The sequence below is a fragment of the Pseudorasbora parva genome, chromosome 23, assembly GCF_024679245.1.
Source record: "Pseudorasbora parva isolate DD20220531a chromosome 23, ASM2467924v1, whole genome shotgun sequence".
Classification (NCBI taxonomy): domain Eukaryota; kingdom Metazoa; phylum Chordata; class Actinopteri; order Cypriniformes; family Gobionidae; genus Pseudorasbora; species Pseudorasbora parva.
The window spans coordinates 36624803-36648902 of NC_090194.1; the positions used below are offsets into that span (position 1 = coordinate 36624803).

General features: G+C 37.7%; 1 protein-coding gene across 3 annotated transcripts in view; it reads left to right on the forward strand.

Moving 5' to 3' along the window:
* pdlim5b (PDZ and LIM domain 5b) overlaps positions 1–24100 on the forward strand; it is a 112869-nt gene that overhangs the window by 75125 nt on the left and 13644 nt on the right. For 2 of the 3 annotated variants that reach the window (XM_067433963.1, XM_067433965.1), the window contains exons 6-9: positions 1288–1454; positions 2283–2313; positions 14385–14527; positions 23836–24022. In XM_067433963.1, coding sequence (XP_067290064.1) covers positions 1288–1454; positions 2283–2313; positions 14385–14527; positions 23836–24022 — 528 coding nt within the window. Of the gene's footprint in view, positions 1–1068; positions 1090–1181; positions 1197–1287; positions 1455–2282; positions 2314–14384; positions 14528–23835; positions 24023–24100 lie in introns of all 3 variants that reach the window. The other variant, XM_067433964.1, reaches the window with a different exon arrangement.

Below are 24100 nucleotides of genomic sequence, written 5' to 3' on the forward strand. Positions count from 1 at the left end.
ACACACAGACAGATAGACACACACACACACACACACACACACACACACACACACACACACACACAGACACACCTTGAACTTTTGTTTATATTAAAATAAACATTAACTGAAATGAATAAGTGTGTTTGTATAAATCTTAAACATATTTTTAAGTAACAAAAATGTTTTTTATGGCTGTAGTTGTTAGTAACTGAACAAAGTGGCAACAAATGAATAAAACATATTCTAACATTTTTAAAAACCTTTTAAACGGATTCATTCTATTTTGTAAACTTTAAACTACTTTAAACTTGCCAACATTTCTCATTTTCATTTATTTTAATTTGATGTTACTAAAATAAATATAACTATAAAGATGTTAAAACAGAATAAAATTGACAAAAATAACAATTGCTAAAACATTAAAATGGATATTTACAAATATAAATAAAATGTAAATAAATAAAAGGAAATTCAAAATATTAATAAAAACCTATAATATCTCAATGATACTAAATTAACATTAGTTAGACTATAGATAATTTTCCATAAAAAACAAACAAACCATTATTTTCCCTTTTAATGCTTTGAGCATGACGTTAAGGATTAATTTAGCATTTCTCAGTTGAATTAATACTTTATTAATACTTTATTAAATATATTAATTTAGTAGTTATATGGCACATTTTGAATTATATTTGCATGCAGAATTTGAATTAAGTTGTTAATTTGCACTAATAATAATAATAATAATACATATCGTCATTAAATAAATATAAAATATTTAATATTAATATTTTCTTGACTTTATAATGCAAAATAATATAAATGATTATATTATAATAATTATAGTATGTGTATGTGTGTATATATATATATATATATAATGTAGCATTTTCAATAAAATTCAATACTTCTCAATAATAATAAATATATTCTGTAGTGAAATGACACATTTTGAATTTACATTTGCATGCAATTTAAATTAACTTGTTAATTTGCACTAATAATAATAATACTAATGTCACCAATAAATAATAATAATAATTATATTTAATATTTATTTTTCTTGACTTTTTATTTCCATAGTGGACCTCAGAGTATTCTTAAGTAAGTAGAAACGGTCTTGATGTGAATTATGGGCTGGTTTCGTCTTCTTTTCTCTGATTTCGGTCTCTTGTCTCTTTTCGTCTCTTCTTTAGAAAGACTCCTCCTAGGTAAACAGATCCCATTGTTTTATGTGCAGTAGTTGTTGTGGTGAATGTTTAGTGACGTGTGTGTGTGTGTGTGTGTGTGTGTGTGTGTCAGGACGGCCCGGAAGCCCGTGGTGGAGCCGGAGCTGAGCCAGGCGCCTCCGCTCAGTGACTCCAGTAAGAAGCGTCTGATGGAGGACACGGAGGATTGGCATCCGCGCACCGGCACGTCTCAGTCCCGCTCCTTCCGCATCCTGGCCCAGATCACCGGCACCGAGAACGGTAGGAGCCGCAAAACGCTTTTTTTTTTTTTTTTTTTGGGGGGGGGGGGCTTTATTTGTTTAAGTAATTATTATTATAAATCAATAAATGGTTAATAAATAAGCATTTAAAATAATTTAAAAGTTTTTTTAAGTTTAATATTTAAGTCTTAAATTTGTAAATGTATAGTATTATTATATTTTTGAAAAAGTATACATGTATAATATTAAATTACTAGTTATTACAAGAAACTATATCTAGAAAAAATTAAGAGCACTTAACATTGAGAAGTCCATATTAAGTTGTTCTCTTCATTTTTTTCCAGAGCTGTATATATATATATAGCTTAAATAATCAATTATTATTCAATTTTTATTAATATTTAGTTTTATAAATGTTTTATATAGTATTTTTTTGTTTCGTTGTAAAAAAAATATAATTTAGTGTCTTATATTTATATATAATTTTCTATCAGCTTTATATGAATGACTGAAGTGCTTTGTCTCTGGGATAAATGTTTAATTTTTTTGTTGTTGTAATTAATTAAATGCAAAACCGAAAAAAAAAAAAAATTGTATTCAAGTATTGAACTGTGAATGCCATACCGAACGGTTCAATATTATATTTAATATTGTGACATCCCTAATAAATACATAGATAAAGAATATTTTTTTTACTATGATTATTAATCTGTGTATTGTCATAGTAATATAGTTTTTTTTCTTTTATACTTAGATGTTGTAAAGCGCATTGGTCAACGTGTGTTGTTTGAAGGGTGCTATATAAATAAATCTGACACTGACGTTTTAAAAGCTGTAATTCAGAGTCTGTCCTGCTTCTGTCCTCTAGATCAAGCTCAGGAGAACCGGCCTGGGAAGAAGTAAGTGTTCCTCTGATCCCTCACTCCTTCTGTCTGATCCGAGCTGAGCCTCAGTCCGCTTTGCTGGTATTCATGAATAGTAATCGGACTGCATTTATATGGCACTTTTTTAAGGGTGTCTTGCTCATGGACACCTCGACACTTGGTCAGGTGGAACCAGGGATCAAACCACCAACCTTCCGGTGTGTAGCCAACCTACATGAACCACTGAGCCACTGCCGCCCCGTAGTGAAGAGGGATTGTGGGTAGTCAGGGCTGTTTTGTTTCAAAAATCTAGTGAGCTGATTTAGGCTGTGTGTCCACCAAAGCGTTTTTAGCTGGAAACGCCTCGCTGTGAGCCCTTGAGAGCGTTTGGGCAGGCGTTTTTTTGTTATATACTTTTAACATGCACACAAACCCTGCTGCTCCTGACGACACACTGATGTCTTATGCTGCGTTCACACCGCACGCGAATGACGCGATTCGCGCGAGTGATTTACATGTTAAGTCAATGCAGAGACGCGAATAGGCATTCTGCGGCGCGATTCGCGCGAATGAGGCGGCGCGAATGGCGCGATTCACGCGAATGAAGCGGCAATGATCACGCGAATTGAGCGAAACACGCGAATCGCTCAAGTTGAAAAATCTGAACTTTGGTGGATATTCGCGCCGCGTTAACCAATGAGGAGCCTGCTTACTGCTGTCACGTGGTGAAGTGACGGATGGGAAACCCCGAGGGCAGAGTAATTTAAAAATACTACTCTATTGTGTCACAAAACGTACTTTTAATAGTTTTTCAGGCGAGAATGTAGTTGTTTAAAGCTCAAATATGTGATTTATTTATTAAGAGAGCTCCTATTTGAAAATTTGATCTGGTGTTTTCGGAGGTGTGAGACCCAGGCGATCAGCGGCGCTCAGCGCTCATCAACCCCGGTGAGAGCAGCCTTAACTCGGATAGTCCTTCTGCCGACTGCCGCTGCCTGGCAGAACCCCCTCCCATGACGCGAATTCACGTCTGTTGTGTAGTGAATGTCACACGCGAATGAGCACTTTTTGTATAAAAAAAACACAGATTTGAGCATTAAACAACAATATTATCGCCTGAAAAAGTCTTCAAACTACGTTTTGTCACACATTAACAGTAGTATTTTTTACAGAAAAGAAGTCAAGTGACCCAGTCAAAATGACTAGCAGAACCCCCTCCCATGACGCGAATTCGCGTGTGTTGTGTAGTGAATGTCACACGCGAATGAAGCGAATTTGACGCGCGAATGGATTCAAAATGTTCACGCGGCCAACTTCGCGTGAATAGCGCGATTTATTCGCGTCATTCGCGTGCGGTGTGAACGCAGCATAAAAGACACGAACCGATCGGTTTCTGTGAGAAACACAACAGTATTTGTGTTATTTTTTTACCTCATATCAGACGAATCTCATCTAGTGTTCCCATCCGCTATCACTCCCGTCTGGTAAGGTCAAACTGGTGTGATCATAGATATACAGTATGTATATACTGTATATCTATACATACATACATACATACATACTGTAGATGCCTCATTCGGCCGATCTGTGCAGGCACTAATGAGAAAATCTTCATTTGTGTTCTCCTGAAGAAACACACACACACACATGTCGGCTGCCCTGGGGGTCAGCAGATAAACATCACAGGCTCATTTTTGGGTCAACTATCCCTTTAATGTTAATCAAACAACAAAAGAACATAGAAAATCACCCCATGCTTGACTGAATAACTATATATTTATTAAGAATCAGTGTTTAGTTCATTTACAGAGTGGCTATGTAGACTATGCACTTTTGTTTTTACATTTATTTAATTTCTTTATTGAATGCTACTGTTAAATAGAGCTACTGTAGCTGAAAATAAAGCACTGTTTAGGCCAATTTGGCTTATTTAAAAAAAAAAAATAATAATAATAATATCGATATTGTTATTATAAAATTACATTTAATACATTTTACATTTGCATTTAATCATTTAGCAGACGCTTTTATCCAAAGCGACTTACAGAAAAGGGGAGAGTAATAGAAGCAACGAAACAGACAAGGCCAACAACCTGTAAGAGCTGTGAGAAGTCTTTAGTTAATTAGCACTGTACACAGCAATTTTTTTTTTAAGACATCTACAGCAAAAACTCACGTACGCAAAATGCCGAACACTGGATTTTGATAGCTATGATAATAGATATTAAATTACTCGTATCATGAAACTAGATTTCGGTCACCCCAGCCTGTTGAGAACAGTGAAAGGTTAGTGAATGTTCACTTGATTGATAATATAATTAGGGATGTAACATGTAAGGATGTTCACACTGGCATGTATAGTTTTTTGTCGTCTTATTTTTATATTATTATTTTTAAATAAGGAGGGTCAAAAAGCAGGGCAGAAACATGCTGGGCAAGTGAGGTTTTAGGGTAAAATAAAACTAAACATTTGAATAACAATGGATAATAATAAACTACTTTGACTGTTTTTTGCCGTGTGGATTCAGAATCGGTATTGAGGTCTGGTATCGTCTAATGGGTCCCGCACACTGTGCGATTTTTCCAAATCCTTTGCGAATGTCCCTTGTCAGACTGTACGAACATGATCCCTGATGTAAGCCATGTCACTGTAAGATCTCAGTTGTCATTAATGTCAGACTGAACGTCAAGGCACGCTAAAAACAAACGCGCACAAGAAAACTCGTCCGGAGTTTTATATAATCAATCAATGCTGCGTTCGGTGACGGTGAGCCGCATTACACTCAGGACTGAAATGGAGGCTACAAAGAAATCTCTAGCTCTCGTTTTGGTCATAGTTTGTCTTGAAAAACGGAGATATTTGACGATCGTCGTAGGAGAAGTCACACTGCAGGATTGTGCGGCAAATCTTCTGACAGTGTCAGAATTTCATCTGAGGTAAAATTTGATCGCAGCGCTCATTAATCGGCTGCCGTGAACTAATGTCAAACTATCGATCAAAGACGTCAGATGTTAGCCTAGGATCGGAGGAATCTTTTAGGATTTGCTAAATTTGTCTCAGACAGCCAAATCGTGGCCAAAATCGCACAGTGTGCGCCCAGCTTAAATCATAATTTTTGTATCGGGACAACACTATTCTATATAAAAAGTGCTTGCTGATATTCTCTCTTTTTTGGGGGGGTTACAAATTTGTACCTTTTTAGTTTCACATTTTGTCAAGGGCTTGTTTATATTTATACTTTTTTATAGTGCACTACTGAATGCCAAAGTTGCAAGTTAAATGATATATTTTTTAAGTAAAATTGTTGCAAATTATTGTGATAAATTAGTCGATAGATTAATCGATACAAAAACATTCGTTAGTGGCAGCCCTAGTGTCGTTTCACTCTCACTTTTCTCCTGCTTTCTGAAACTATAACCTGTTTATTTCCTGTCTCTCCTTCTCTCTCTCCTTCTCTCTCTCCTTCTCTCTCTCTCCCTCTCTCTCTCTCTCTCTCTCTGTGTCGGCGGTCCGTCAGGGTGACTAAAGTGGACCCAGAGCTGGTCCGGCCTCAGTACAACAAGCTGAGAGACTGGCACCACGAGGTCTCGGCCCGAACGCTCAATGTGTAGTAGATCTGAACCCTTCCAGTCGTAAACTCAGCTGATAAATCTCCCTCATCATGTGACTGTCTCTTCACTGAACCTATGAGAGTGTTCTGGATAAAGGACGATCATTCGTTTGAGTTTCCTGTCCTCTGTTTCTCCTCTGATGTCTGTACTTTCTTTTACTGCTCTTATACTCTGAATAAAGCTTTTCTTTAATCTTTCTGCATCTGTTGTGTCTCTTCTGTTCTCTGTTTTCTTCTCTTTTCTTCTTGAACTCTGACTGTTGGAACGACATTTGGTTAATGGTTGAGTTTTGAGAGATGAAACCGATTCTTATTCCACTGAAAACACTCCAGTTTCAGGAAGCGTTTAGTGTTCAAACGTTTGGGATAAGTACAATTTTTATATGTATTCTTATAAAGAAATGTATATTTTTTTATTCAGTAAGGAATCGTTAAATTGATCAAGTAAAGACCGTTATAATGCTATAAAAGATTCTATTTCACATTAATGCTGTTCTTTAGAGTCCTGGGAAATAAAATGTAGGACAGTTTTTACACAAATATGAACTATTGTATGTTTATAACACTGATAATAATCATACATGTTTCTTGAGCAGCAAATTAGAATGTTTGAATGGTTAGTTAAGGATCATATGACACAAGTAGTGAAGTAATGATGATAAATTCAGCTTTAAAAACAGTTGATGATCTCTTCATCACGGCTCCTGTTAGTGGGTGGGATATATTAGGCAGCAAGTGAACATTTAGTCCTCAGAGTTGATGTGTGTGAAGCAGGAGAAATGGGCAAGCGTTAGGATTTGAGCGAGTTTGGCCAGATTGTGACGGCTAGACGACTGGGTCAGAGCATCTCCAAAACTGCAGCTCTTGTGGGCTGTTCCCGGTCTGCAGTGGTCAGTATCTATCAAAAGTGCTCCAAGGAAGGACCAGTGGAGAACCGGCCACAGGGTCATGGGCGGCCAAGGCTCATTGATGACCGTGGGGAGCGAAGGCTGGCCCGTGGGGTCCGATCAAACAGACGAGCTACTGGAGCTCAAACTGCTCCAGAAGTTAATGCTGGTTCTGATAGAAAGCTGTCATAATACACAGAGCAGCTCAGTTTGCTGCGTATGGGGCGACATAGCCGCTGACCAGTCAGGGTGACCTCTGACCCCTGACCCCGCCGAAAGCACCAACAGTGGCACGTGAGCATCAGAACTGGACCACGGAGCAATGGAAGAAGGTGGCCTGGTCTGAGGAATCACGTGTTCTTCTACATCACGTGGATGGCCGGGTGTGTGTGTGTGGCTTACCTGGGGAACACATGGCCCCAGGATGCACTATGGGAAGATGGCAAGCCAAAGTGATGCTTTGGACAGTGTATGCTGGGAAACCTTGGGTCCTCCATCCATGTGGATGTTACTTTGACACGCTCCACCTACCTAAGCATTGCTGAGACCATGTTCAGCCTTTGATGGAAACGGTATTCTGGTGGCTGTGGCTCTTCCAGCAGGATAATGCTCCTGACACAAAGCACAAATGCTTCAGGAATGGTTTGAGGAGCACAACAACCAGTTTGAGGCGTCGACTCGGCCTCCAGATTCCCCAGATCTCAATCCAATCGAGCATCTGTGGGATGAGCCGAACAAACAAGTCCGATCCATGGAGGCCCCACTTTGCAAATGACAGGACTTAAAGGATCTGTTGCTAACATCTTGGTGCCAAATACCACAGCACACCTTCAGGGGTCTAGAGGAGTCCATGCCTCGACAGGTCAGCAAAAGGAGGACCAACACAATAATAGTCATAATGTTATTATATGGATCATCCTTAGAAAGACTAGCTATGATGCAGCTATTAGAGATGTTATTAAAACACTTTCTGTCTCTCCCCATTCGAGTATTCAGAGCTGATCAGTCATGTGACAACGCTTCATCCCACAAACCCTTTATAGAGCCCATCTGTGACAAAAGATCACAACATTTCTAGCATTTTTTATTAGTGATAAATAATAGATATGATTTCACCTTCTGGCCACGTATCCCTCAGTCTTTATTTCTCTCTCCTGCAGTTTCTCTGCCCATTTGTATTCATCACGTTTGCCCTCAGGAGTCAAAGAACCCGCACAACTAAATGACAGACATAGTGAACACTGAAGAAATGAAATGTGATTCAGTCGTAACGTACAGAGAAACCTGAGGGCCGATTATATATTAATGCGTCTATTCACTTTAATGCACCTTTCCTTTATCGTTTGCCATAGGCTGTGAAAGACAGACGCAGTTCTGCGAGTGGACTGTAGGTGGCAGCACTGCACTGCGCTTCATCTTATTACTAAAGTGATGTGATGAAACTCAACACTATGTGCTGTATTAGTGTACATTTTTTTGTTTGGAATAATTACTATATTTATGATTAAAAAAAATCGTAAAGCAGTGAGATATTCCTCCAGTGTAAATCATCAGTTCTCTGTGTGAATATATAGTAAAGTGTGATTTATTCCTGTGATCATAATCATCATTACTCCAGTCTTCAGAGTCACATGATCCTTCACTAATCATTCTCAGATGAGGATCTGATGATCAACACACACTTATGATTATTATCAGTGTTGAACACAGTTCATATTTCTGTTCATATTTTATAAAGAATTATTTAATGAATAGAGAGTACAGTATTTATTTGGAATAGAAATTATAAATGTCTTTACTGTCACTTTTCATCAATTTAATGCATCAAATGCAATTATTAATTTCTTTCAGGACAAAACTTAAATAGATCTTCTAAAGTCAAACGTCTTAAATCGCTTTATATGAAGTCCGGATCATAAGGTTAATTGCATTATTTTTTGGTGAACTATCGGTTTAAATGGTTTTATTGTTGCTGAAAGTATAATTAACCAACAGACACACATATGCTGATGTGCTGCTCAAGAAACATGATTATTGATGTTGAAAACGGTTCACTTTTGTCATAAGGGTTATTTTTTTGGGAGATGTATACATCATCTGAGAATAATAAATAAATAAGCCACTGATGCATGGTTTGTTAGGGAAATATTTGGACAAGATACAACTATATGACAATCTGAAAGTGCACATAATATTAAGAAAATCTCCTTTAAAGTTGAAGGAGTAATGCATATTACTACTAATAATACATTTTTGATATATTTACGGTAGGAATATCTTCATGGGTCATGATCTTAATATGAAAATGATTTTTGGCATAAAAGAAAAGTGGATAATTTTGACCCACACAATGAACTGTTGGATATCGGCACAGATATACTCGTGAGACGCAGGACTGGTGAAGAGTTTAAAAGGCATATCTAAGCTAAATGCAGAAAATATCAGACATATCTTGTTCTCGTGGTTGGCGAGGAGGAGAGGCTGCGTTCACACTGAATGCGGATAGAGCGTCAAATTCTCGTCTATTGGTCGCTTGAACATTTTGAATCCACACACACGTCCACAGCGGATTGAACGCGTGTATAAAACGAGTGTTTGAAGCAGAATAGACCCGCGGTCGAGGCGCTCCAGGAGCTGCTCCCGCCTGTCTCGCGTTCAAGTTCGACTCAGGAGAACCAATTCCCGAAGACGGGACGACAAGTTCGCTCTCACTCGATATATTTTGTATATTTTAGGCTACAATAAAACAAAATATCATAAAACACCACTCTGCCTCTTTTCATTTAATTAACAAACACTAATAGCCACACAAATGTGGTTCAGGCAACGCATATGGATTATCTTCACTGCATATATTATAAATAACAAACAAAATATAAAACACAACCCTGCCTCTTTTTGTTTACAAAAAAAAATATTAAACATTAATGTGTTTCAGGCAATAAGTGTGCATATGATTATCACTATAATAAAATTAAATATGACTTATGTTAAACGTCAGTTTGTGTATGATCAATAATACCCATTATAAAAGTAGGCCTATAAGTAAAAAATTCCCTCACAAGGACAGTTAAACCATATGTGTGCTGCATGCCTGATCAGTTTTAACTGATCAAAATGTTTAATTTCAATGAAAAAAGAAACAATTTCAATTTTTGGGGGGGTGGGGGGTATTTTTTCATAGATTGAAAGGGGGGCGTGACCAAAAAAGTTTGAAAAGCAGTGCCATAAGGATAGTAAAAACTGAGATCACCTACATGGTGGGAACCAGCCAGCGGTCCCCACTTTTCAAAAGGCTTATAAATCATACAGGATGAGTTTTTTTGATAAAGTAATAATGTAGAATGTTTCCTGTGATGGGTAGGTTGTGTGTGTGTGTGTGTGTGTGTGTGTGTGTGTGTGTGTGTGTGTGTGTGTGTGTGTGTGTGTGTGTGTGTGTGTGTGTGTGTGTGTGTGTGTGTGTGTGTGTGTGTGTGTGTGAGTGTGTGTGATGGGTAGGTTTAGGGGCAGGGGCAGAGTAGGGGATAGAAAATACGGTTTGTAAAGTATAAAAACCATTACGCCTATGGAGAGTCCCCACAAAGGTAGTGAACCAGGTGTGTGTGTTTGTGTTTATGTGTTTATTAGATTAATATGGAGGAGTCACAGATATGTGTTGGTTTTAAAGGTGTCCTAGAATGAGTTGAAACAATATGTTAAATTGTTCTCTGATATCTACATAAAGGGTATGTGGCTTATTTAAGGGATAAATTGTCCAGATACAGTTTTACAGGTCCATTCACAACCCTATTAATTGTCTCTAGGATGTAATGCTCTGTTTTTGCCTTACTTGGAAGGGTCATGAATATTAATGTTGAGCTCTGCTCTGATTGGCTTATTTCAGCCACTCACAGCTCACAGCAGTTCAGCGAAGCGGCTCGTGAGTCCTGACCATCCTGACAGAACAAAGACCGACTGAATGACACTTTAGGCAGAACATCTCGCGCGTGCGAGAGAGAGAGCGTGCATATGGTTGCCAGATTGGACATGTTTAGGTAAAACACCGGATAGCATACGTGTTCTTTTCACAGAAAAGCTCTGATTGGAGGATTTATATTACTGAAATCTGGCAACCACACAAACGCTCTACATTCCCTCAGACGAAACCAGTGATTTTAGACTCGTCTTTTGTTAGCGATATTGCATGTTTATATAACGTTAGTCTCAATGTAGGCTACGCAGTGACTGTGATGTACTCTGAAATACAAGCATGCAAAAACATCATACTTAAGTTCTCAAAAATATATATCTATATAATTTTACAAAATGACTTAAATGACTATCATTTTAACTTATATTGTGGAAAAGGTGACGTTTGCTAGAAGAATCGAGTGAACGATCTGTGAGCAACGTATCTACGGTTGTATTTTGTTATACAAAATAATATTACCCTTTGTCATTAGACACTATTTAGTTTTGTATGGTACTTGGAGTTTCCTATTGTTACTGTACTAGCATCTTGCGTCTCTCTAAGAAACTTTCAGTTTAATCAAATTATTTAAACAGTTAATAAGTGGATAAAATCGCTACTTTACTGCTTGCAGGAATACAGTTGTAATTGCCACTTTCTTTAGTTTAAGACGCTGAGCGAAGCTTGCCTGAAATGGGCCGAACAAACGATTTTAAATTAAATTGTTGTGGTATCCGATTAAAATAAACCTCAACCATGACTGCTGACATATGAAAAGTCCTCACGTCCCCTTCACAGCCTAACATGACAGATGCAAATGTTGGGGGCGTGCGTATAAATGATCCCCAACGCTTGCGTCACTGTTGGCGTAATGTGGAGAATCACTTACTTTTCCTGTGGTGTTTTTCACAAACAAGATTTACATAAGAAGTAGGAGGCAATGGTGTTTGAGACTCACAGTATGTGATGTCCATGTACTGAACTCTTATTATTTCACTATGACAAGGTTAATTGCATTTTTCATTCTAGGGCACCTTTAAACAGACTCCGTGTGGTGATCAATAAAGATTAGAGGTGTAATTGGGCCGTATGTTGGCTCTCCGTGTTTGTGTGTGTGTGTCGCCGGTCACCTGCTGTCGGTGTGTTTCCAGCTGGTCAGTGCATATGTGCCCTGTGTGACCTCTGCCACGAGCTTCTCTTCCTGACTGAACCGAACTTGACGCTGAATTATTGGATGCAACCCCAAGGAATCGTAACAGATGCTATTTATAGATATACCATAATGTACAGTATCATCTGAAAACATGGCAATACCAAGTTCATCCTTTGAGTGTTACAGACCTGTGAGATTTAAAGTGATAGTTCACTTTAAAATATAAATGCTGTCATCCTTTACTCACCCTCAAGTTGTTTAAACCTGTATGAGTTTCTTTCTTCAGCTGAACACAAGGGAAGATATTTTGAAGAATGTCAGAAACCAAACAGTTAACTGGAGCCATTGACTTCCATAGTTTTTTTTTCCCCCTATGGAAGTCAGTTTACTGTTTGGTTACTGACATTCTTCAAAATATCTTCCCTTGTGTTCAGTTGAAGAAAGAAACTCATACAGGTTTAAACAACTTGAGGGCGAGTAAAGGATGACAGCATTTATATTTTAAAGTGAACTATCACTTTAAACACAACACAACAATTGCAATGATAATTTTAAATGTTTTAATTATTGTTATTCTCAGTGGTGATTCAGATTAGACTTTACCAACTATAATACAATAATACTGTAATATAATAGTATTTTATAAAATAAATATTTTTTTAAAAAATCTGTACATTTTATTTAAAATAGAGTATGAGTAGAGTAGGATTTAATTAATATTTTTGAGCAATTTAGAGCATGAGAATGAGATTATTTTTGCAAGAAATTTAATGTCGTGATTTAATATAACAGAACATAAACATTTTATTTTTCTAAAAAAAACATCTGGTTTTATTTCAAAAAAGAAAAACAACACTTAGTCCAACAATATTAGATGTTTTTTCACGTATGCATGTATTGTTTATTTATATGCATTTATTTGTTTATTTATGTATCTGTTTTTTTTTATTTTAGTTTCTAATGCATTTATTTCATTAATGAATTTTCTTATTTATATATTTTTTTTATTTTTTTTATTTTTTTATTTAGTTAGTTAGATCTTATTTATTTATCATTTGTCTTTGTTTATTTAATTCTATCATTTTATCATTAACCATTTGTGTCCTTATTAATTAATTAATTAATTAATTAATTAATTAATTAATTAATTAATTAATTAATTAATTTTCTTATTTAGTCATTTTCTTGTGCATTCAATTTATTTATATAATTTTGGTCTATTACTTATTTATGTACCGTACTTGTGTTCTTCGTTAGTTAGTTATTTTCTTATGTATTTATTTTCTAATTTATTTATTTATGTATTTTTCTTTGTTTCTTTATTTCTGTTCTTATTTAGTTATTTTCTTATTTATTTTCTTTATTATTATTTTTCTTTTTGTTTATTTTATTTGTGTCCTTATTTAATTAGTTTCTTATTTATTTTATTTATTTATTTATATCTTTTTTTCTTTATTAGATTTTTTCTTTCTTTCTTTCTTTTTCTTTCTTTCTTTCTTTCTTTCTTTCTTTCTTTCTTTCTTTCTTTCTTTCTTTCTTTCTTTCTTTCTTTCTTTCTGTTCTTTCTGTTCTTTCTGTTCTTTCTGTTCTTTCTTTCTTTCTTTCTTTCTTTCTGTTCTTTCTTTCTTTCTGTTCTTTCTTTATGTTCTTTCTTTCTTTATGTTCTTTGTTTGTTTGTTTGTTTAGTGTGAAGCGTGACCTGGTCATGTCGACAGGTTTTAGTTCGCAGTGAATCGAGGGCATTTCTGCGGCGTCCATTGTTTTGTTGGCGCTGGTTTTCTTCATTATCAAACCATCTGGGACCGCTGCGCAGACGGGCCGCTTGTATTTGATCAATCTGCTCATTTTTGGAGCCAGAACATCGGAGTAAGGCTCACGCTCCGCTGGCTCTCAATGGGTCAGCTCCGTGTCGTTTCCGGCACACGTGAGATCGAGTTTAGAGCTGAAGCACTGATCCACTTCTCTGTTTGAGTGTGACTGCAAACAGGCATTTTAATAAATCCTGAAGAATCTAGAGCTTTACAGAAACAGCTTCTGCTCTCACATTCACATGGTTATGAGTTGGATGTTTAAAAGGTTAGTTCACCCAAAAGTGTCAATTCTGTCATTAATTCCTTCTTCAAACCGTTATGAATCAGTGAATCAATTCAAGATTTGTAACGGTCCGAACCCTTGTTTTGAAATCGGCCCATCACTAAGTTATTTAATTTTTTTTTTCGCACAAAAACTATTCTCGCCTCTTCATAAATGATTGTAGAGCCGCTGTAGTGAGATGGGCTTTGTATCGACGTCTTTAGTGCCTTTATGGGTCTTGAGAGAGGAAATGACATTGGTGTCAATGAAGGCCTTTCTGAGCCATCGGATTTCAACACTAATATCTTCATCTGTGTGTGAAGATGAGCGGAGGTCTGACGGCTGGCCAACCACAGGAGAAGTTAATGACAGAGTTTACATTACTGGGTGAATTAACCCTCTAAGTGCTTTTTTCGTTCTGTGTTTCTCTCCAGCGAGGCCGCAGTGGAGGTTCAGCCCAGCTCTCATGCCACGTCTTCAGTCAAAACTATGAGCAAAGCGCCCTCTGGAGCCCCCGGACAGGGCAACGGCGTCCCTCCGCCCGCAGCCAAGAGCTGGCCGTCTGGGAGCGCTGCAGGTGAGACGATCCTCACACAGCTCCAGACAAAACACACACTCTGTCATCAGTTACATGCACTCTACAGTAAAGGAAGATGGATAGATATTCAGCAAAAAAAAGCACTGATCTATCTATCTATCTATCTATCTATCTATCTATCTATCTATCTATCTATCTATCTATCTATCTATCTATCTATCTATCTATCTATCTATCTGTCTGTCTGTCTGTCTGTCTGTCTGTCTGTCTGTCTCTGTCTGTCTGTCTGTCTCTGTCTGTCTGTCTGTCTGTCTGTCTGTCTGTCTGTCTCTCTGTCCGTCCGTCCGTCCGTCCGTCTCTATCTGTCCATCCGTCCGTCCATTGTGTTTTTATCATACATAGGCACAATTTATATTTGTCTTCAAAAATGATCTTTAAGCATTTCAGCAGAAATCTCTACTGCCGTGTTAATTTAGTCATTTTTGACATTTTTATCATTTTTAAGAGAATTTATTAATATTTTAAAGTATTTTTCAATTTAGTTTTAGTAATTCTATTGCCAAAAGAAACACTTTTGTAATTTTCAATTAAGTAAAAGTTTTCACACGCACGCACACACACACGTGGTGTTTCCATGTTTTCTGGGGACTTTCCATAGGTGTAATGGTTTTTATACTGTACAAACTGTATTTTATATCTCCCTTACACTGCCCCTGCCCCTAAACCTACCCACCACACACACACACACACACACACACACACACACACACACACACGTACATAATGCAATAAGTTTTAGTTTACAACAACAACACTGATTATATTATTTATTATATTATTTGATAATATATTATACTCAGTGTTATTTTACTATTATTTAAATAATATTATAATATTATTAATAATTTGCATTATATTTTATATTATATTAAGTAATTTTAGGTGCTTTTGTTATTTTTATTAGGTTTTAATGGCTTTATTTGTTTTAGTAATTATTATCATAAATAAATAAATGGTTAATAAATAAGCGTTTAAAATAATTTAGAAGGTTTTTTAAGTTTAATATTTAAGTCTTAAATTTGTAAATTTATAGTATTATTATATTTTTGAAAAAGTAGACATGTATAATATTAAATTACTAGTTATTACAAGAAACTATATCTAGAAAAAATTAAGAGCACTTAACATTGAGAAATCCATATTAAGTTGTCTCTTCATTTTTTTCGAGAGCTGTATATATATATATAGCTTAAATAATCAATTATTATTCAATTTTTATTAATATTTAGTTTTATAAATCTTTTATATAGTATTTATTTGTTTCATTGTAAAAAAAATAAAATAATTTAGTGTCTTATATTTATATAAAATTTTCTATCAGCTTTATATGAATGACTGAAGTGCTTTGTCTCTGGGATAAATGTTTTTTAATATTTAAGTCTTAAGTTTGTAGTATTATAATATATTTTTGAAAAATGATACATGTATAATATTAAATTACCAGTTATTATTAGAAACTATATATATATATATATATATATATATATATATATATATATATATATATATATATATATATATATAAAACCATCACTTTTAATAATATTTACATATTTAATAAAATGTTTTATATTATATTTATTTGTTTAATTGTAATTTTTTTAATATATTTAGTTTGTCTTTTATATCTAATTTTCTATGAGCTTTATATGAATGACTGAAGTGCTTTGCGTCTGTGATGACCGGTGTTAATGTTGTAATGCGTGTCCGCTTGTGTCCTGCAGATGGAAGACTGACCACACTGCGAGTTTTAACAGCTTTGAGTTTATGGATTACACAAAGAGCTTTTTTCTTAATGAATCTGAGATGTGACGCCCTCGCGGTTATGGCAGGCTCACAGTCATGTCTCATGAGGTGGTGTTAGTTTGGCTCTCCTGTGGGACGGCTTATAATATTCTTATAATTATAATATTAAATATAATATTCCTGTGGGAATGTTTGCTCTGGGAATCGGGCGACCTGTGTTGAGCCTCCTTTATTGTGGTTTATTCTGGTGATATCTCTGTGTGATATACGCAGAGCCGGACAATAACAGAGCACATTTGAATATACTCCAGGGTTTCTACTGATACAAAGCCATATGCTAATCGCTGAAGTAACCCTTTAAGTACAATTTTGGGGGATCTGTACTTTACTTGAGTATCATTTTTGGGGAGTACTCATGACTTTACTCAAGTACATTTGACAGGCAAATATCGTACTCTTTACTCCGATACATTTCTATCCATTAACCGTAAGTACCGTTACTACTTCTAAAACAAAACAAAAAAAAGGAAAAAAAGCTAAATCTTGGAAACCCTAAATTTGTTGTTTCCCTCTCGAACGTGATTGGATCGTGCAGGCGCCACTGATTGGGACCGTCCTATCAGCAATCAGCTTCAGCTTTCCCCAAAGTCAACTCCATGGTCAGATTTAGATAAGAGACGAAACAATGGATGAAGACGCAGCAGGTCCATGAGTATGCGGTGTGGTTAACACAGACAGGTTCAAATGTGATCAGCAGAGGTTTGTCAGAGCGTTGGCTTGTGGGCAAGTGAGAAATGTTAAAACAAGCAACAAGATAACAAGATTAAAATGACTTGCTTTTACTTTCAATTCCTTTTACATTCTCAAAGGTATTAAACATTTTTCATAACTCCATGTAGGTTGTTTCCGTAGATAAATGTAAGCACTGTGGCAGTAGTAATGCAATATCAAGAAAAAGTACTTCAGTACTTTTACTTAAAGGGTTAGTTCACCCAGTAATGTAAACTCTGTCATTAATTCCTCCTGTGGTTGGCCAGCCGTCAGACCTCTGTTCATCTTCACACACAGATGAAGATATTAGTGTTGAAATCCGATGGCTCAGAAAGGCCTTCATTGACACCAATGTCATTTCCTCTCTCAAGACCCATAAAGGCACTAAAGACGTCGTTACAAAGCCCATCTCACTACAGCGGCTCTACAATCATTGATGAAGAGGCCAGAAGAGTTATTGTGCTCAAAAGAAAACTAAATAACGACTTATAGAGGGATAATAACCGATTTCATAACAAAGCTTCGAACAGTTATGAATCAGTGAATCGATTCATGATTCGGATCGCGTGCTGAAATCATGTGGCTTTGGCGATGCGAATCAAGAATCGATTCACTGGTCTTGAGAGAGGAAATTACATTGGTGTCAATATCTGCGTTTCCATTACGCGGCAATTTCGCAAAAACTCCCAAATATCGCAAAAACTTTTTTTTTTAAAGGCATTACAGGTCACCTGTTGCTGCAACATAGGGCCTATATTTTTTTCCCACTCAGTTGTGCTAGTTTCGTAGTTAGGCTATGTTTTCTTTAACCCTCGGCCGATTAAGGCGCCAACGTTTTTTAAATTTTTTCCAACTTCCTTTAAGACAGCGGCAATACTCTGTCAGTTTTAGCTATACAGATAAGTTCAAGACACAATTATAAACTATAAACTGTCTACTTTTATTTGTGGACTCAGGGAACAAATTATTTTACATGCACTCACTCCAAACATTGCTTCATTTCAGAAAATTATTTTGTTCATTAAATGCCAAATTTTTCTTTTCAAAAGCATTTCTAAATTCAGTTCATATTTCTAGCCAAAATAACAAAAGTGGTAAAAAAAAACATTTGAGTTACCCATGCAAATTCCAACATTTCGCTCTTCTTTATATGCGTCAACCTGGCGTGCATAAAAGTCGATCATTCTTTACAGATGACGGTTTGTTTGGAGAGAAGACGAGACAGAGTTCTTTATTAAACTCATAAAAGACGAGAATTACAGGAATACTGGATTCTAAACACAGAAATGCCACATTATCATGAAGACCTTGAAGCAGATCTGACACACACACACACACACACACACACACACACACACACACACCTCATATCCGGCCGCTTAAGTAAAGGTGCACTATGTAGTATTTTTGCAGTAAAATATCCAAAAACCACTAGGCCAGTGTTATATATTTTGTTCAGTTGAGTACTTATAGTATCCCAAATGTTTCCAACTATTTGTAAATTGTGAGAATTGCTATTTTAACTGAGGACCGGGACGTGTCAGCATAGCGTTTGAGGGAGTCGCCTGTCGATCGCTTCATATCTGCGTTACCCTCGGGTTTATTCTGCAGAAGCGCTTTACTCTTAGCAGTGTGAACAAGTGAACGCACGGAGTAACGTCATAACATCATTTTAGACACACTTAAATGTATCTAATATGATAAACAGAGCTGCTTTACCTTATGCTCATCACCGGAAGAGCGGATCAGTGCGAGCGCCCGGCGAATGTGTCCCATCCCGTCATAATAAAAGTCCAGGTGCTCGCGAGACGTGTGTGTGTGTGTAACAATCGCTCCAGCAGCCGTGCTCAGCTCCACAACACTCGCTCCTGCTCTGCTTCACTACAGTAACGTTAATAACCAATCGCTCCAGCAGCCGTGCTCAGCTCCTCAACACTTGGTCCTGCTCTGCTTCACTACAGTAACGTTAATAACCAATCGCTCCAGCGGCCGTGCTCAGCTCCTCAACACTCGCTCCTGCTCTGCTTCTCTACAGTAACGTTAATAACCAATCGCTCCAGCAGCTGTGCTCAGCTCCTCAACACTCGCTCCTGCTCTGCTTCACTACAGTAACGTTAATAACCAATCGCTCCAGCGGCCGTGCTCAGCTCCTCAACACTCGGTCCTGCTCTGCTTCACTACAGTAACGTTAATAACCAATCGCTCCAGCGGCCGTGCTCAGCTCCTCAACACTCGGTCCTGCTCTGCTTCACTACAGTAACGTTAATAACCAATCGCTCCAGCGGCCGTGCTCAGCTCCTCAACACTCGCTCCTGCTCTGCTTCACTACAGTAACGTTAATAACCAATCGCTCCAGCAGCCGTGCTCAGCTCCACAACACTCGCTCCTGCTCTGCTTCACTACAGTAACGTTAATAACCAATCGCTCCAGCGGCCGTGCTCAGCTCCTCAACACTCGGTCCTGCTCTGCTTCACTACAGTAACGTTAATAACCAATCGCTCCAGCGGCCGTGCTCAGCTCCACAACACTCGCTCCTGCTCTGCTTCACTACAGTAACGTTAATAACCGCATCCATGAACGTGATTTCTGCCCGAGTCCTATTTTCTAGTGATGTGTCGTTCATGAACGATTCGTTCATTTTGAACGAATCTTTATTATGACTCGGGACTAGCGAGTTGTCTCAGAGAGTGATTCGTTCATTTTGTGTTGACCGCGCATGCGCATTACGCAACATATGGCCTCTGAATCAGCTCTGAATCTCCGAATGATTAGTTCTTACGAGTCTTTCGGGTTTGAGTCTTTCGTTCTTCCTGTTAGTCCCATAGAGTCTATGCTGTCAGTAACGGAAACAGAAAAGATTAGTTTCTCAAATGTGCGACAGAGTCGCGTTGGTTATGACGCAATAGTTAGCCTATTTTTACAAAAACAGCTTCTGCGGGGCGATAGTGTAAGATACAAGGTAATGGAGCCTTTTATACATTGTCGTGTTTCTTTAGAAATAAACAATGGACAAATGGAGTCTTTAAACGTCTCAGATGTAAAGTTATTCACTGTCAAAGTGACTCAAAAATGAATGGGAGTCAATGGGATGCTACCAGCAGGTGATGGCTTGGTTAGCAATGGCCGTCCCTATGGGTGGAACGCTTTCCGAGCGCTAGATTACCCCCTTGCTCAAACCCGAAAGACTCGTAAGAGCTAATCATTTTTGTTTCCGGACCTGTGTCACACACGGTCCGAGCGGCCCAGCCCCCAGATCTGATCAGAGTCAGACACAGACGAGTCGACAGCTAACGTCTCAAGGAGCTCGAAGACACGAGAGGCGGAGAACAAACGTGATAAATATGAAGTTGCAAGAGAAAGAATGTTTTGGATCAGGAGGTGAGGTGAACTAACAGAGAGACTGCAATAGCCTGACCCAACAACTAATCAATTAATTAAACATTTCAGTTTCGTATAATTTGGCTTTGGTTGCAGTACCCTATTGTTTATTTTTATGTAGTTTTAAAATGTAATCAACAAGTAGTAGATGTGTTGGGCTATTTAACATGTCATTTAGGTGAAATGAACGAAATGACTCGAAAAAAGATTTGTTCATTTTGCTGAACGAGACTCAAAGATCCGAGTCACTAAAATTATCCGAACTTCCCACTACTCCTATTTTCCACCGGCTGTGAGGTGAAGACCACATGTCCCAAGATACTGCGCTCACACTTGACATCATCAAACTACACCTTTGTTTTGAATAGGCGCCCTCTAGTGGACGGAAAGTTTCATAGTGCTTTCCTTGCCATTAATGCGTGGATAACACACACACGTCTCCTTCCAATAAAAATAATGGCTAGTGCAGTGAATGGGATATACAAAACTACCAAGTGCCATCATTTTGGAATGACTTATCGCGAGAGGAAATAATAAGGTTTAGTTGCATAACTGCGGCTATGGAAACACTGTCATTTTCGCAATAGTTTTTTATCGACATTTAAGAAATATCACAAGTTTTTCGCAAATGTGTAATGGACGTGGCTAATGAAGGCCTTTCTGAGCCATCGGATTTCAACACTAATATCTTCATCTGTGTGTGAAGATGAACGGAGGTCTGACGGCTGTCCAACCACAGGAGGAATTAATGACAGAGTTTACACTTTTTGTTGAACTAACACTTTAAGTAGACATCTGACTGTAGTACTTTTACTTGTACTTGAGTCAGATTTAGCCAGGGGTCTCTTTAGTTTTACTGAAGTAATGAAGCGGTGTAGTCGGTCCGCCTCTGGTCCTCAGATGGATCTTCGGGTCAGTGGTCAGGGTGGCAGGAATTCATCACCAGAGGATCTTCAATTAAAGCTCATCGCAGCGATTGATTCCAGACGGACAGCAGCTGCGCGATTAGAAGTGCAGAGAGCAAAAGGACAGGACGTCCGGCCGTCTCGTGAAGCATATGGCCTCCATTTCTCTGAGAAACTGCGTCCTGGTGTGCGCGTGTGTGTGTGTGTGTGTGTGTGTAGGCATTTTTTGTGAAATATCAGGACACAAATGTGTATAATGACACGGGTATTACAGGAGAGGGTGAAATATGAGGACATTACCCATGTCCCCACTTTTCAAAAGGCTTATAAATCACACAGGAGGAGTTTTTGTAGAAAATAAAAATGCAGAAGTGTGTGTGTGTGTGTGTGTGTGTGTGTGTGTGTGTGTGTGTGTGTGTGTGTGTGTGTGTGTGTGTGAGTGATGGGTAGGGTTAGGGGCAGTGTAAGGGAGGTATAAAATACGGTTTGTACAGTATAAAAACCATTACGCCTATGATATGTCACAAAAACAAATGTGTGTGTGTGTGTGTGTGCTCGAGCTGCAGCCTCTCTGTCCGTCACACACACTCATAAACTGAACATAAACACTGACCCATCACCACAACTGATACAAAAATATACATTAATATTAGAATACATAGAATAATATAATTTTTTTAAATATATACTTATATAATAGTATGATCAATTATTACTGGTTTAAACATTTTATAATTTATTTCAAAATATTTTTTTAATTACAAATTATTAATTTTAAACATGTATATATACATTATACTGTATATGCACATTATATTTTTATAAATAGATTTTATAGATTTTGTTATGTAAATAAGATAATGCATTAAAAATACAGTATTTTTTAAACATTTATAATATTTATACCTTAAATGTTTTTTAAGCAATATTTTTTTATATTATAAACTTTATTTATTTAAAATCATCTATCATTTTAAAATATACGTTTACAATATATAGGTTCATACATTTATAATATATAATTATTTTATTTATATTAATAATTATATTTTTTTTTACACATTGGAGCCCAAGTGAGGTTTAAATGATCAATTATTAATATAAACATTTTCTAATTTAAAATCATAACTATTATAATTTTTAAATGTATATATGTGTGTCTGTGTGTGTGTATGTGTATATATGTATGTATGCAAGTGTGTGTGTGTGTGTATGCACGTATGTTTGTGTATATGCATGTATACGTGTGTGTGTTTATACATGTGTGTGTGTGTGTGTGTGTGTATGTGTATATATGTATGTATGCAAGTGTGTGTGTGTGTATGCACGTGTGTTTGTGTATATGCATGTATACGTGTGTGTGTTTATATATGCGTGTGTGTGTGTGTATGTGTATATATGTATGTATGCAAGTGTGTGTGTGTGTGTGTGTGTGTGTGTATGCACATGTGTTTGTGTATATGCATGTATGTGTGTGTGTGTATATATATATGTATGTATGTGTGTATGCATGCACGTGTGTGTATATGTATTTATACACCTGTGTGTGTGTGTGTGTGTTTGTTTGTATGTATACGTGTGTGTGTGTGTGTGTGTGTGTGTGTGTGTGTATGTGTGTATGTGTATGTATACGTGTGTGTATATGTACGTATACACGTGTGTGTGTGTATTTATTATTTATATTAATATTTCTATATAATTGTCTGCGTAATGGAGCTGGTTTAAGTGCGGTGTAATGCTGAGTCAGTGTTTTGAACGCTCCGTTCCCACAGACGTGTTTGACGGACGGATATATCGACACGTCAGAAGCGTTTCCTCCACTCGTCTCAGGATGTGACGACTCTTTCTCTGATGACTCAGCTGCTGATCCTCTGACCTTTGACCTGCTGCTTCTCAGTGGTCATCAGTAGAGATCCACTTCAGAGGTTCTGTTGGTCAGTCACATTTGAGCTCGGTTTCCTGTGAGAGCATCAGTGCCATTTACGGATTCATTCGCACGGATCCGTCGGCTCGTTTTCCCTCCGTTACGCGTAAATCAGGGGGCCATATGTTCCGTGACCTGTGCGGCTTTGATTCCAGCACCGTCTGAATGAGCCGCTCTGTGCCGCCCACTGCGCCTCGCCGACCTCTGACCCCTCAGAGAAGGGAAGGCTTGTCCTTCCACTCCCAGAGACGGCCGGTTATTTTGCCAGGTGTCTCCTCCAGTTCTGGGAATGTTGTTTTTTTCCCCAGCCGGTGTAAATCGATCCATTGTTTTGCAGCGGAGCGGTGTGGATGTCCCGGCCGCAGATGGTCCGACGAACCCTTCAGAAGAGATAGAGTTCATCTATCTTAACCAGAACTTTCCCTCACCTTCGGTCACGCTACACGGCCGCACACAATATCATCCGATCTCATTACCAGTTTTGTCTCCCCTAACACAGACGCTGTTGTGGGTGAAGTTCAGCAAGAGGTCGCACAGATTGAAATCTCTTTCTCTTTGATTAGGGCTTCCTAAAGCAGGTGCAGCTGCGCCGCAGACGGGCCGGGTCAGCAACAGCCTTCCGAAGGGACCAGTCCGATCCGCGCCTCAAGCCCATCCCAATGATCAGGACGAGTCTCTGGTGCAGAGAGCCGAACATATCCCGGCGGGAACACGGACGCCCATGTGCGCACACTGCAACATGGTCATCAGGTCAGACATCCTCCTCAAACAGCTGAATGTGTGCTTTAAAGGGTTAGTTCACCCAGTAATGTAAACTCTGTCAATAAC